The sequence below is a fragment of the Trifolium pratense genome, linkage group LG6, assembly GCF_020283565.1.
Source record: "Trifolium pratense cultivar HEN17-A07 linkage group LG6, ARS_RC_1.1, whole genome shotgun sequence".
NCBI lineage: Eukaryota > Viridiplantae > Streptophyta > Magnoliopsida > Fabales > Fabaceae > Trifolium > Trifolium pratense.
Genome location: NC_060064.1, coordinates 18,255,151 through 18,270,824, shown reverse-complemented (window position 1 = coordinate 18,270,824; position 15,674 = coordinate 18,255,151). Strand labels below are relative to the sequence as shown.

Here is a 15,674-nt window from a genome sequence, read left to right as displayed (position 1 = left end):
AGGCCGTTTGTTATAGCTTATTTTAGAAAAAAATCATTTTTTTTATAAAAATAATTACTTTTAATTGTTTTGCATCTGTTTGTTACAGATTTTTAAAATAATCAGAAGCTGAAAATAATCAGAAAACAAATAAAAATGAGAAGCTACTAAGAGTAGCTTATAAATAATAGATTTTTTTTAGAGGAGAGAGAAAATAAATGTTAAAGGAAGAAAGCTATTTGTAATTAAAAAAACCACTTTTATAAGTTATATCCAAACAAACTAAAAGTTATTTTATTTAAAAAAAGTGATTTTTATTATAATAAACAAACACAAAGTAAATTCAACTTTTCTAAAAATCTCTAAAAACTAATCTCTAAATTATTTTACATTAAAATCACTATTTTTTTAATCTATAACAAACGGACCCTTAATTTACTCTTGGTTCTTTTTATGAGAAATAATTCAATTTTTAGGTTCAATTGAATAACCGACGTATGAGATGCAACAATTATTTAATTCATCTAAAAAATGAATTATTTCTTATAAAAAGATTAGAGATAGTATTATATAATCTAAAGTGAATTATTTCTTATTAAATGATCAGAGGTAGTATTATAATGTGAACACTAGCAAATTAGCAATGACATTGGCAACAATATTAATAAACACTGCTAGTAGTATCTAGCTGTGACAGAAATGTGAACATTTTAGTGAGAAAAAAATCAAAAATTTCAATTCTGTATTTTCCAATCCACAACACAAGTCATATGGAAATGGATTCAGAGCAGTCAGCTATGGTGCAGTAGGGCTGCAGTCAGCTGCTCTGAACCGATTGATAAAAATCGGACGGCTCAGATCTTAGTGCGGTTTTAATTTTATAAGATATAAATATTTTAACTTTAACTCTGAACCGTCCGATTACAAATCGGACGACTATGATCTACCGACTGCATGCAGTCACAGTCATTGCCTGCACCCAATCCATATCCCAAGTCCTATAAGCTCTTTGGCCCTACACCCCTTAGTGTATGTTTGGTTTCAATTCTGGAGCATCCAGAATTGATTCTGGACGTGTAGAATTAATTCTGACTTGTTTGGTTTCTCAAAAGTAGAATTGATTCTGCCTCCAGAATTGATTCTACTTGAAGCTAGAAATCGTAGCTTCTGATTCTAGAATTGATTTTTACACTCAAATTTTTTGTTCAACTCACTTTTTCATGAATATATCCAAACATAAACCACTTCAGCTTAAAATCAATTTTGGCCAGAATCAATTTTACAGAATCAATTATGCCAAAATCAATTCTCTCCGCCGCAGAACCAAACATTTGGACCAAACTCCCACGTGATTCAACTAACTTTGAATAAATTGGCAAAGCTTGTCATATGAAACTTAATTGATCCGTTACCATCCCATACTGTTACAATGAATGTCCATAGAAATATTCCTGTTTATATACATTAGTCTATGACATATTAGGGTGTGTTTGGATTCGAATAATCTATTAACAATTATCTTATGGTATTTGTACAAAAATAGTTTGCAACATGTTCATAAGTTAGTTTTCAACTTATTTTAATAAGCTCTGTAGAATGATTTTAAAAAATCGTTTGCTATAAACTTGCTCTTTCGGCTAGACTCAACCACCGTTGATGGTGTAATTAGTATATGATCAAATGCTTAGACTAAGTCAAAGATATAGTCAATAATGACAAAAATGCCACTTTACTAGCCATAACCTCATGGAGCATTAAGGGACCCAACCAATTAATCCAAAACAAAAAATGCTGACCACATAAATTAAATCTTACAAGTAGGATGGAACAACATCTAGTTGTGAAGATCATTAATTAAACACTAAATAGCAAACATTCTTATAATTAATCTTTTAGGTGTGTACTCTAGTCAAAATCAAAACAATATGAGGTTCAGGACCACAGTTCGATCCATCGCAATTGCGATTAGAAGGGGCTGAAACCACTTGATGCCAAAACTGACCCCACGAACCAAACTGGTGATGAAAGCCAAAAAGAAAAATCAAAACAATCTTATAATTACAACAATGTCATGAATATAACTTAAAAAGTGTTCTCAAGAAGGAAGCGTGCTATAAAAGTAAAACTTGAAACAAGTGATTACTATAATTATTGAGTACAGACTGGAGAAAAGGGTATTGCAATGTTTCTATATATTTGATGATAGCCAATGCCATTATGCCACATAGTTAGACTTTCTATTTATATACATTTAAAGATCTTTGAGTTGCTGAGAAATGCAGTCTTGAAGTAGAAGAAAAGTAAAGAGAAGGTAACTGACAACTGTTTTTTTTTTTTTTAATAATGAGCATTTATAAAAAGTTTTTTTTTTTTGAAGCATTTATAAAAAGTTTAATCCTTCACTTTTTGTGCTTATTTAAGATTTGATGTTATGTGTTTATTTTCATTAGTCCTTGTCTTGTGCTAAGTCCAGCATAGGTACTAACTACTACTTCAATCTTTCTATAGCATATCTCTTTGCCTTGCATAGTTTGTTTAATATGCATAGTTATATATGTAAGAAGAAAAATTAACTTCTTAAATATTTGTATTCCTAGAGTACATAATATTCTAAGATTACCTATTGACTCATATCAGCTAAAAGTTCACTATTTAGCGACCGGTTTAGCGACTTATTTTCCAAACCAGTCGCTAAATCGGTCTATAAATTTACTTCTAATTAAATGAGTTTACGACTGATTTGAAAAATGTAGTTAAAGCACTATGTACTAGTGCTAGTGATTGATGTGACATTAATTTTTGGTCTCTAAATCGATCACTATATCACAAATTTTTTGTAGTGAGAGTTGTTTCTACAAAGTATAAGCAAAAAATGTTAAAGAAAAGTAGTTTGTAGAAGTTTTTTGATATCTAATATATTAGTATTTTTTCCTATTTTATTTTGTTGCATTAGAAGATTAATCCTTAAGCATATATTTAGATCCTAATACATGTCATGAATTGTTCTTCTCTTCATTTTTTTTGCAGGCATCATGATGTTTAGTTTTCTATTTCTAGCTCTTTTGGCGACAAATTCAATGGCTATCACGGTGCAGCAAACATATATAGTACACATGGATAAAACCAAAATTGAAGCCTCAGTTCATTCTCAAGACAGCACAAAACCATGGTCTGAATCAATCATTGATTTCATTTCTCAAGCTTCAATGGAAGAAGAACAAGAAGAAGAGATTTTATCACCTCAGCTTTTATATGCCTATGAAACAAACATGTTTGGTTTTGCAGCCACACTTTCTGAGAAACAACTTAAACACTTAAGCCAAGTTGATGGTTTCCTTTCAGCCATACCTGATGAACTTTTAACCCTCCACACAACATACACACCACATTTTCTTGGCCTAACAAATGGAAAAGGACTCTTGAGTGCTCCAAATTTGGCCTCTGATGTTATCATTGGTGTCCTTGATTCCGGAATATGGCCGGAACACATCAGTTTCAAAGACTCTAGCTTTTCTCCAATACCTCCTAAATGGAAAGGTATTTGTGAAAATGGCACCAAATTCTCATCCTCGAACTGTAACAAGAAACTCATTGGTGCAAGATACTATTTCAGAGGGTACGAAAAATTCATCGGAAAAATCAACGAAACAACTGATTATCGTTCCGCTAGAGACTCTCAAGGTCATGGAACACACACTGCCTCAACTGCAGCCGGTAATGTGGTTCAAAAAGCAAGCATTTTTGGACTTGCTAAAGGTTCAGCAAGTGGAATGAGGTATACTTCAAGAATTGCGGCGTATAAAGTGTGTTGGCTTTCTGGCTGTGCAAATTCGGACGTATTAGCAGCAATGGACCAAGCAGTTTCTGATGGTGTTGATGTACTTTCACTCTCTTTAGGAAGTATTCCAAAACCATTTTATAATGATAGTATTGCTATAGCTTCATTTGGAGCAACAAAAAACGGCGTTTTTGTTTCTTGCTCCGCAGGCAACTCTGGCCCTTTTGCATCAACAGTTGGAAACGGCTCGCCATGGATCATGACAGTTGCTGCTAGCTACATTGACAGAACTTTTCCAACAAAAGTCAAACTCGGAAACTCAAAAACTTTTGAAGGCACATCTTTGTACCAAGGAAAAAATCAAACAAACCAACAATTTCAACTTGTGTATGGAAAAACAGCAGGTAAAAAGCGAGAAGCAGTGTTTTGCACAAAAAACTCACTTGATAAAAAACTTGTTTTCCGAAAAATAGTTGTTTGTGAAAGAGGAATCAACAGCAGAACAGAAAAAGGTGTAGAAGTTAAAAAATCAGGTGGATATGGAATGATACTACTTAACTCGGAAAATCAAGGTGAAGAGCTTCTTTCTGATGCTCATGTTTTACCAGCTACTTCATTAGGTGCTTCAGCAGGTAAAATCATCAGAAGCTACATTAACACTGTTAAAAAACCAACCGCTTCAATTTCATTTCTAGGAACAAGATACGGTAATGTTGCGCCAATAATGGCAGCATTTTCATCTAGAGGACCAAATATAATAGGACAAGATGTTATCAAACCAGATATAACAGCACCTGGTGTTAACATCTTAGCTGCATGGCCATCAAACACTAGTCCAACTATGGTCAAAAGTGACAAAAGAAGAGTCCTTTTTAACATTGTTTCAGGTACATCAATGTCTTGTCCTCATGTTAGCGGCATAGCCGCGTTGATTAAATCTGTTCATAAAGATTGGTCACCTGCAATGATCAAATCATCTCTTATGACAACAGCTTACACATTGAACAATAAAAACCTTCCGATTTCAGATCTTGCTTCGAATAACTCGGCTTCAGCTAACCCTTTTGCATTTGGTTCAGGACATGTTAATCCAGAAAGTGCTTCTGATCCTGGATTAGTCTATGATATTAACACTAATGACTATTTGAATTACTTTTGCAGCCTTAACTTTACTTCATCAGAGATTACTATATTGACAAAAACCAACTTCAAATGTTCAAAGAAACCACTTTTTCAAGTTGGTGACTTGAATTATCCTTCATTTGCTGTTTTGTTTAGTAGAACAGTACATAATGTGACATACAAAAGAGTTGTTACAAATGTTGGGAAATCAAAAAGTGCTTATTATGATGTTAAAGTTGAACAACCTAATGGAGTTATTGTTAGTGTTGAACCAAGGAAATTGAAGTTTGAAAAATTGGGTCAGAAATTAAGCTATAAAGTTACATTTTTAGCAGTTGGAAAAACAAGAGTTATTGGTACTTCATCATTTGGATCACTCATTTGGGTATCTGGAAAATATAAGGTTAGAAGTCCTATTGCAGTGACATGGCAATAGTGAAAAATCTTCCTATTCAGAGAAGAAGGAAATAACTTTATTTATTTGATCTTACATTATTGTTGAAATTTATGTGCAAAAACTTCAAGTCAGTAGTATCATAAGGTTAATTAATTTATAATTTCTTCTTTCTAATTGTTTTCATTGTTGTTTGGAATGATTCATTTGTACACCTTATATTTATCATTTTATAAATTTTATTTTTATTCAGACTATAACATATAAATTTTGTTATCATCTATTAACCTTTTGTATATTTAATATTCCAAAATTTTAATACCAAAAAAACAATTCCAAATTTTTTAAAACCAATGAAAAACTTACACAAACATATAGTTACGGGTGTTCGCAGTTAGGTTTGGATCGGTTTTGAAGCAAAAATTCGTCCGATTCAAAAATAAATTTATTTGTGGTTCAGTTCAATTTTGGAAGATAAATTTAAAAAATCTGATCTTATCCGATTCAATTTTATGCGGTTTAATTTGAATCGATTTTTGGATATCCAAATTACAACTTGTAAATATTTTTATTAAATATTAATATTATAAAAATACTATAAAATAATAGTTTGACTTTTTTAACGAAATAAATAATATATTTGAAGTAAAATATAGCATATAATATATTAAAAATGAAAAATTCTATATGGATCATTTCTTCAAGTGGTCCATTGTGGACCGGTATTTAAAAAATATTCAAAATATTATCGATAATATACATTGATGTTTGAAAGTATTATTTAATGGTTATTTTCATTTTCATGGTTGAAATAATGACATAATTGACACCAGTTTGATTTTTTGTTGTTGAGCAGCAAAATTTTATTAACAAACACTCATCAGTTATGAGAGCCAAACAAATTACAAAGTACAAGAGATAAATACAAGGGGTAAGAGCAAAAGCTAAATCGAACAACAAAAAGTAAAAACTCAATTTTCCCCCAAATCAAGAAACAGATCTAAAATTAATAAAAAGAATTAATTAAAGAAAGATACTCATTCAATAGATTGTTGAAGAGGTTATTAAGAACATATATAGAGCATTGTTGAAGAGGTTATTAAGAACATATATAGAGCAATGCTTCGACGCCACCATGGCCATCGTAAACTCAAAGATACAGTGCATTGTGAGAGGCAACTTCAACTTGGCTTTGATCTTCCATAATTGTATTGGCTTGAGCATTAGCCATAGAAAATTCTCCAAAGCAATGTCGTTCGAGATTGATCGATCTCGTGTAAGGGTCTTCATCGAATGCAATGAGATCATCATTCCTCCTCCTGAACAGATCAACTACAATTTGTAGAACCTTATGCATTGTGAAGCAAAAAAAAAGAGTGATCTTGAATCTTGATTTGTGAGTGAGAGTGATGAATTGAAAGTGATTGAAATAGTGAATGAATGATGCAGTGTGGTGTATTTATAATGTGGAATGAAAATGCAAGAGAGTAAAGTAACTGAAAAACAGAAAACTTTTGCTAACAGAATCTAACAATGCCAGCTGTAAACTTTTGCTTTGGCGGGAAAAGGGAAATATTGAATGAAACTTGTGTTGACTATGGGATAAATATAATTTTGACTATGTAATATTTTATTATAAAATTTGACTATTTCATATTAATGATATGCCATATGTGAAGATCAAAATTCATTATTTTTCCTTTTGTAAAAAAAAAAATCCATTTTTTTCCTATTTTTTAGTACTGGTTTAATCATTTTAATCAATTTTGTTACTTTTCTAAAGATAAGAAGAATTATTTGGGACCCGTTGATAATGATCTGTAGGCAAATTGAATTTAAAACTTATGTATAACACAGACTGACACGGAATGTTCAATATAACTATGAAGCACAAAAGACTGACACGGACCATAAACATACACAGATGTAGTCTCGCAGACACATTGACACCGATAATAATTTGAGAAAATAAAATAATTCAATGTGATTAAATGTGTCGATGACGGACATCGACGTGTGTCGGACACAAAACACTTTGATGAATGTTTGTGTTTCATAGCACTATAATAATAATGGCGGTAAATATCATTCTATTTGGAAAATTTTAATAAAAAAATAATCAAGAAATCATGTTTACCATTTTCTTTTGCAAACTTTACCAACCAAATGTCTTAATTTTTTGTATTTGCGGTGTATTTTTTTCTAGAATTTTGTTTTTGCTATATGTATATGTATAAATTCTCGTGTTTTTTTATTAGCTCTCTAATCCATAGAAAAATAAGTCCTAATTAATAATTTGAAGTACTGTCGAAAGATAAGTAACATCTCACTAAAAATTATTTTGTTCACCGAAAAATTAAACTTGGGTTTGTCAAACAACTTGAGATCCTAATTATATTAACAAACTACTTCAAAACAACTTGTTCATATAAATTTGGGGTGTGTTTGGTAAGTCCAATAAGCTTATAGCTTATTGGACTTGCTTATAAGCTTTTTTGAAAAAAATAAAAGTGCTTGGTAAAAAGTTTTTCTCATGAGCTTATAGCTTTTTTTGAGATATTATTTCAAGTAGCGTTTGAGCTTATAGTTTATAGCTTTTTACAGTTTTTTTCATTTTTAACCTTTAATTTAATTTTATTATTTTTTATAAAATAAAAAACTACCCACTAAAACAAAAACTACCCACTACATATAAATGTCATTTTATGTCTTTTTATATTTATCAATCATTTAAAAAGTCAATTTTACCAAACACTTTAATTTCAATCAGCTAGTTTTTCAGCTATCAGCTATAAACTAGCTTTTCAGCTATAAGCTAGCTTATAGCTTAATTTTACTAAACAGAGCCTTGAGATCATTGTCATTTGTTACAACTTTTTAAAAAAGAATTTTGTAAAAAAGAAATTCAAATGAAAATATCATTAAACACTTTCTTATAAAAAAAATCATTTTAAGTATTTCATCTTTTAGTTATCTTTTTTTTTTTATGATAAAATATCAACAAAAAAAAATTTGTGTAGTATATTGTCACAAAAAATCTTTTCAATATGCATGATATTAAGATTATGCATCAGTAAATTGTCTTTTCAGTAAGGGAGGTCCCAAAAAATACTTCTTTTAGTCTAATTGTGCGATTTTCCGTATCCATCATATCTGCTCATTTTGCCAACATCTGGACATTTCAATAGTCCACTGACTCTGTGAAATACATCATACGATGTTATCTTACGAGGCGGACCATCCGTTTCTGATGTGTTTAACTTAAACAAATTCCTTTTCCTCCCAAATTGATGATTTGCCGATAAGAACCTACGATGACAATCAAACCACGGAGCCTTTCCACCATTTTTCAAGTTAAAAGACTTTGCGCGTTCCATGCAATGGGGACAAACCAATTTACCATGAGTCAATCAACCAGACAACATGTCATATGCAGGAAAGTCGTTAATAGTCCACATCAAAGATGCCCTCATTGTGAAATTCTCCTTCCTCGCAATATCATATGTCAATTGACCAATCCACAACCTCTTCAAATCATCAATTAATGGTTATAAATATGCATCAATTCCATCTTTTGGGTTTGACGGTCTTGGTATAATACAACTCAAGAACATGTAAGGTTTTGTCATGCATATATCAGGAGTAAGATTATACGGTGTAACAATAGTTAAAAGTTAAAAGTGATCCTAATCTGCTTAGGAACCACATGAAGATCTAAGCAAAATTCGTGACGGGTTTGAATGGTACGCTCTAGGTCCTGGATTCGATCATCAGCTCAATATAAACAAAAAATATTCCAATATTTTTAGGCTGATAATAAAAGTTAAAAGTGCCTCTAACATAGGAGTCAATTATCTGTCAAAAAAAATAAAAAATAGGAGTCAATTATTTATCCAACATAAAAACATTTAGTATTACGAGTAATTTTTTTTGACGTAACATTTAGTATTAAATATTAATTAAAAACGCATGTGTAACCAAAAAAATTAAGAATTTAATTTATATGCACCGTCAGTGTAAAATTATTTTACACATGCGTCCAATAATATACTGACACATCATGTATGGTATTTGAAAATACACACTACTAGAAAATTCACTTTTAGCGACCGATGTAGAGACCGAATTATTTTGGTCACTATAGAGACTGAATTAGAGACCAAAATGTTAAGATTTAAAATAAAAAATATTTTGGTCGCTAAATCGGTCGCTACTAAATTTAGAGACCGATTTAGAGACCAAAAATTAGCGACTGAATTATTTTGGTCACTATAGAGACCGAATTAGAGACCGATATGTAAAGATTTAAAATATTAAATATGTTGGTTGCTAAAATCGGTCGCCTAACCCAAATCAATTATTTTTAATCAATATTTACTTTTTACTTTTCAGTTTCCCAAATCAAATCAAATTAAGTGTAAAGCATAACCTCACCACCCAAATCAAATTTCGCTTAACCCTTGAATGCCTGAAACCATATTTTCGCGAAGCAGAACCTCACCACCTTACCACCGCACAACCCTTCTTCTCACCATCGTTTAACCCTCACTCGTTTAACCCTAACTCGTTCACGAGCTCGTTCACCATCATGGCTCACACAAACCCTCACTCGTTTAACCCGCCTGTCAGTACTCTATCTACCCAGAACTCCTAACATCTTCAAATCGATTGAAACACCTGATAATCTCTTTTTCAAATTCTCAATCTCAGATTTATTATTATAATAGTTTATTTTGTTTTTTATTTTGATTTTGTGTTTGGAAGTGTAGTGGTAAGGTTGTGTATTAGACCACAAAGAAGAGAGCTAGTGGAAAAAGATACACATTAATACGAGGGACTTGTGGTTTCAAGAATTTAAAGGTATGTTATGCTTGTTCTGCTTGTAGTCATTCTGCTTGATCTATTTCAGTTTGACAGGCTACTTAGTACGCACTGTGTGTCACTTAGGTACGTAGGAAATTTGATTTAGGTTTGTTAACTTTATATAACCATTTTCCGGTTGTAGAGAATTTAAAAAATTTGCTTTTGCAAAGCAAGAGTCCATGTAAACAAATTTAACATAAACATTTGATTTTTTTTTTTATTTTGTTTTTGTGATGGATTTAATGGTCCTGATGCAACTGATTATCTTGTTAATAATATTTTTTATGTTGTACATGATGAGCTTAAAGGGTTTCTATGTAATCGAAATCAAAATAGTAGTAATAAAGTGAAGAGGGTTTTTGTCACATAGATGTTTTTTTTTAATGGATCACATAGACGTGTTAGAAGCTCTTTCTGAGGCAATGAGGAAAACTGAGGATGCATGTTTTAATATAATTAATGAGATGATTAATCATAATCCTGTTTTGGCTATGATGGGTTCTTGTGTTTTGGTTATGTTGATGAAAGGTTAAGATGATCCTTCTGCGGTAACTAAAGGCCGAGTGAAAGGTTACTTGAATATCACAAGGGCTTTTAATTTGGAGCAGAATTCCTTAAGCAAGTAACTTGATAGCCTATATACTGAATTTGCTTACACTCCTGCTAAAAAAATTTGCTATACTAGTTTCAAGTTTCATTTTCATTGTCATTGTTATATTGAATTACATTATTGTGTAAGTTCTTTTAAGAATCAATGCTATAAGGGAAGTGTTATTGTTTAGCTACTTCTTGGATTTAGCAGGCGGCTTTGGTTCTTTTCTTTCATGTTTTCATTATTATGTGTTGTGTGGGTTATAATTTTTTAGTGTTATATTATTTATGTGTTTAGGTTTGTAATGTCGGGTGGATGTTTTTTTGTTCTGTTTAAGGTGTGGTATATTTGTCATGGTGTTTTCTAGGTACACTTCTATGTTCTTTTGCAGCCTGTGCTTTGGTAGCGGGCTTCTATGTACTTCTTCCCCATTTTTGGCACTTCTTGTGCTAATGTTTGAGCTATTAATATATTTGCAGTTTCAAAACAAAAACATTGATCTGTTCTTGAGTTTCAGTTGGTTTGGATTGGATTATATCCTATTTGGATTAATTAACAGGTTATCTTTGGTTTTTGATTTCAGGATACAAAATGATAGGATTCTTTCTTACCTGGGTGCTTGTGTATGTTTTGCACTGTCATAACATTTTGCATCTAGATAATGTTGATTATTTACATTTGTATTATTTGAAATTTCAGGATACAAAATGATAGGATTCTTTCTTACCTGGAAAACAAATTATGATATTATTTCTTCAAACTTGTATGTATAAGTTGTATTAGTTTTGTTACCTTCAAAACATCGTTTTGAATAGTATGTCAAATTAGTGCTTAGTTAATATATATATGCATAAGTTAAACATAAAGGGATTTTTTGTGTGTGTGCAGATTAATATACATTGGATTTTCTTCTTCTAACTGTGTTCACACCAAGTAGGGAACCAATGTTGTGATGCAATGAGAATTAAGTCTGAGTACTTGGATATCAGTGGTAAGGAATTATGGAAATTAAGGAGCTATAATGATGAATATGTTTTCTTGTTACAAGGTAATTCCTAAAATGAATTAGCTATAATGATGAATATGTTTTCTTGTTACAAGGTAATTCCCAAAATGAATTAGCTTAATTAACTTTTGTGAATGATACTATTGAGATTCAGGCTCTAACATGTTTACTAATATGTATCATTCAGATGTGAAGATCCATGATGAAGGTGTTGTTGAACTTGAAGTTGATGAAAAATGTTTGTTTATGGAGTTTAGCAGGAAGCTGAGGTTAATAAGTACATTGTTCAGTATAATTGTTTTAGAGATTGGTTACAAATTACATGCCAGCTTGCTAGGGATATTTAAGGCTTGTAAAATGTAATGAAGGATCCCAATTACCTTAGGTTTGAATGTAGTTAGTTACTTTAACATCCTAGATGATGTATGTATGTCTCTTGCATGATGATATATTTTGGTTAAAATATAACTTTAGCCATTGATCTTTTCAAAGGTACACAAATATTTCAAATTGTAATGATGCAGATTGACCAAATATTGGAGGTATAATGTTTTCTAATCAATATTTTATACTTTTAGTTTTTTATTATATATAGTCATGTTTTCATTAGATGATGTATATCTCTTGTACAATGATTTCATTTTGGCTAAAATATAATTTTAGTCCTTTATCTGTTGTGTAAAATTTACTGTGATCCTTCATCTTTACATAGTTACACATTCACAAATTTTACGTGTTTCTAGCTGCAGGTTGTGTCTCATGCACATTGCTTGTCCACGTGCTGCGTCTTTTTTTTTTTGTTCGTGCCTTGGTCGTACCTCAAAAATGCCGTGTCGGGATCGGCTTGGGTTGGAAACGCTTTTTGCTTCTGGTGCTTGAGTATAGCTAGTGGCATTGGCGAGAGGTCCTAAGGCACCACCATTTAAAAAGCATCGCTGGAAATTTTTGTTTTGTGGAACCTGTTGGTGTGATGCGGTATCGAGGTTGTCGCATGCAGATTGCTTATCTCAGCTTATGTATAGGTTTGACTCTTCCAGATCAACTGTGTGATCAGTTAAGGAGTTTGGTTGGATGCTTTTTGATCCTTTTCTTCATTTGTATATAGTTTGCTTGTTTAAGATTGATTGGTTGCCTTGGATTGTCTCTTTTCCATTTGATTGTTAATCAGCATATCAGAATGTATTGCTTGGGTAGTTGGGTTTATTGGCAGGGTAGTTGGAATTTTGTTAAGGAGATGAATTGCTTCTTTATTTTTGGATTGATTATGTATTTTTGGATAAATAGTTGGTAATACTTAAATATAAATATATTATGTTCATATTGTTGTGTGCATGTTTAATTGTTTGGTGTGTATAAAATAGTTTATGAGATACAGTATTAAACTAGATTCAAAAAATTGCTTTTCTGACATTGTAAATTAATAATAATAATAATAATAATAATAATAATTAAAAAAATATCATTAGAGACCGAAATAGAGACTGGATTTTCCACATAGCGTCGCTAATTCGGTCGCAACGAACAGAGAAAATATTTTCAAATTGGTCACAAAATCGGTCGCTATTACCAGTCACTAAATCAGTCGCTATAGCGTCGCACAATAAGTCGCAACCAGCGACACAAATCCAGTCTCTAACCCAGTCTCTAATTTCAGTCACTATTTCGGTCTCTAAAATCGGTCGCTACTTCAGTCGCTACTAAATCGGTCGCTAGGTTGGTCACAACGGAGTAGCGACCATGGTTGTTGATACTGATTTTTTCTGGTCGCAAAATCGGTCGCTAACAGATTTAGAGACCGATTTTGATGAAAATCGGTCTCTAAATCGGTCGCTAAAGCCGAGTTTTCTAGTAGTGACATAATGTGTCACATTCATTAAATGATGTGGCAACGCATCATTGGATGTATGTGTAAAAAAACTTTACACTGACTGTGCACAACAATTAAACTCAAAAATTAAACCACTACATCATCACATTTTTCTAAAAGGTATATTAATAATTTAAAATATAATAACTTTTTTGAATACCAATACTTTTTTTTAACAAAATTTAAAAAATTATAAAAGCTTAATTAAAATTTAAAATATAATAAAAGTATGATAGAGCTAATTTATTTCATCCAATATTTTTATTTTTATTTCCAAAAAACCATGTGAATACAATTTATATATTAAAATTAGTTCAAATACCCGTGCACTCGCACGAGTCATTGAATTTTATTCGATATTTAAGATTGTTATTATATTATGGTAGAAAATTTATTTAAAATAAAATATTTAAAAATTTGTTATATAATATTGTTAAAATATAAGTGAAACAATTGTACTATTTTTTTGTCAAACTTATTAAATGAATAAATTTTATTATAATTATCAATGATAAATTATATTTTTTATGTATTCGTCACAAATAATAGTCCAGTGTATCTTTTTTAATTAAAAATTAAAAATTTGATTAGGAGTATTTAGGATAATTTAGTAAATTTGATAGTAATTAACTTTATTGTATCATTAAAATAATAATAATATTATTATTAATAGTTAGTAGTATATTGTTTATTTTATGAAAAATATTGTTTATGTTTCTAGTTCTATATTCCTAATTTTATGTATCTTCATCTTATTTTTTCTACAATTTTTTTATTGACTATTTTATTCTCTTTTTTCTTGAGTTGATCATATTAATCTGTTTTGTTGCTACTTTTATGAGTACAGATTGTTCTATTTTATTCCAATCTATAATATGTTTTGTTTCTATTTTTAAGCATATAATTTTTTTTTGTATTTATCATATATTTTTATATATATTCTTTTAGTGAAATTACAATGAAGGATATAAAACTTGCAATGTAGTTAAAACTTAAAAGTAATAACTAATAAGAATAAATTAGTAACTTTGAGTGTGATCGATTTTAATATATTAGTAATAGATGTTATTATCATTTTTTTGTGTTAATCCTCCGAGTTCGCCAGAAGTAAAATCTAACAAAAAAATTGTTTCATCCAAAAAATGAACTCAAGTTCTCCCAATCAATCAATTTTTTTGGTGAAACTCGATAACCACTTTAGGCTCTGTTTGGTAAAAATAAGCTATAAGGTAGCTGATAGCTGATAAGCTAGCTTATAGCTGAAAAGCTAGCTTATAGCTGATAGCTGATGGCTGGTAGCTTATAGCTGAAAAGCTAGTAGAATAAAATTAAAGTGTTTGGCAAATTTAGCTGTTGTAAGTATAAAATGACATAAAAATACATGGTTAGTGGGTAGTTTTTTTTGGCTTAAATGCAGTTTTTGCCCCCGAAGTTTCACAATTGCTTGATTTTAGCCTCTCACGTTTCAATTGCTTGATTTTAATCCTCTAAGTTTCACAATTGCTTGATTTTAGCCCTCCAAGTTTCAATTGTTCGATTTTGGCCCTCCAAGTTTACTCCTTTTTGCATTTGCTAGCCCCTCGTTGAATTTTTTGATTAAAAATTGGTTATGTGGCATTTTAAAATTAAATAAGTATTTAAAAATATATAAATAAATTACAAATTGTTTTTTAAAAACTAAATTATAATTTTTTTTTATTATATGTAGTTTATAAAATAATTTTGTTATATAAAAAAGTAAAAAAAATTATGAACTATTTTTTAAAAACTTTGTAAACTTTTTTATAAATAAAAAAGAATTATTAAACCTTTTATTATAAAAACAATTTTTAAGACATTTTTATAAAAGCAAATATTATTATTTTTTAATTTTTTTAAATAAAACATATTTTAATTTTTTTTTAAAAATGTCACATAAGCAATTTTTAATCAAAAAAGTCAACGGGGGCTAACAAATGCAAAATGAGGTAAATATGGGGGGCCAAAATTGAGCAATTGAAACTTGGAGGGCTAAAATCAAGCAATTGTGAAACTTAAGGGGTTGAGATCAAGCAATTGAAATGTGGGGGGCCA

The 15,674-nt window shown here is 30.5% G+C and overlaps 1 protein-coding gene and 1 pseudogene across 28 annotated transcripts; both read left to right on the top strand.

The window, feature by feature from the left end:
- Window positions 1-2,959: 2,959 nt before the first annotated feature.
- On the top strand, window positions 2,960-5,527 carry LOC123892978 (annotated as a pseudogene).
- Window positions 5,528-9,648: 4,121 nt separating this feature from the next.
- On the top strand, window positions 9,649-13,052 carry LOC123890194. Of its 28 annotated transcripts, XR_006802755.1 has the most exons (7): window positions 9,652-10,758; window positions 11,312-11,351; window positions 11,428-11,491; window positions 11,617-11,719; window positions 11,922-12,003; window positions 12,227-12,276; window positions 12,478-13,052. XR_006802755.1 is itself a non-coding variant. In XM_045939749.1 (4 exons), exons 2-4 carry the CDS (start codon window positions 11,686-11,688, stop codon window positions 12,611-12,613), a joined length of 309 nt encoding a protein of 102 aa, XP_045795705.1. In that variant the 5' UTR covers window positions 9,657-10,133; window positions 11,617-11,685; the 3' UTR covers window positions 12,614-13,052. The 28 variants fall into 28 exon arrangements, 1 of the variants encoding a protein (XP_045795705.1); XR_006802769.1 differs by lacking the exon at window positions 11,312-11,351 and having other exon boundaries at window positions 9,654-9,897; window positions 10,043-10,133; window positions 11,617-11,776; window positions 11,922-12,276; window positions 12,484-13,052; XR_006802753.1 differs by having other exon boundaries at window positions 9,658-10,133; window positions 11,617-11,776; window positions 11,922-12,276; window positions 12,484-13,052.
- The last annotated feature ends 2,622 nt before the right edge of the window (window positions 13,053-15,674 follow it).

Excerpts from the sequence above, each read along its gene's own strand:
- LOC123890194 (XM_045939749.1), top strand. The coding sequence starts at position 11,686 with ATGAGAATTAAGTCTGAGTACTTGGATATCAGTGGTAAGGAATTATGG. Across the intron at positions 11,777-11,921 it reads ATATGTTTTCTTGTTACAAG|ATGTGAAGATCCATGATGAA; the intron begins GTAATTCCTAAA and ends TGTATCATTCAG. Across the intron at positions 12,004-12,477 it reads GAGTTTAGCAGGAAGCTGAG|CTGCAGGTTGTGTCTCATGC; the intron begins GTTAATAAGTAC and ends ACGTGTTTCTAG.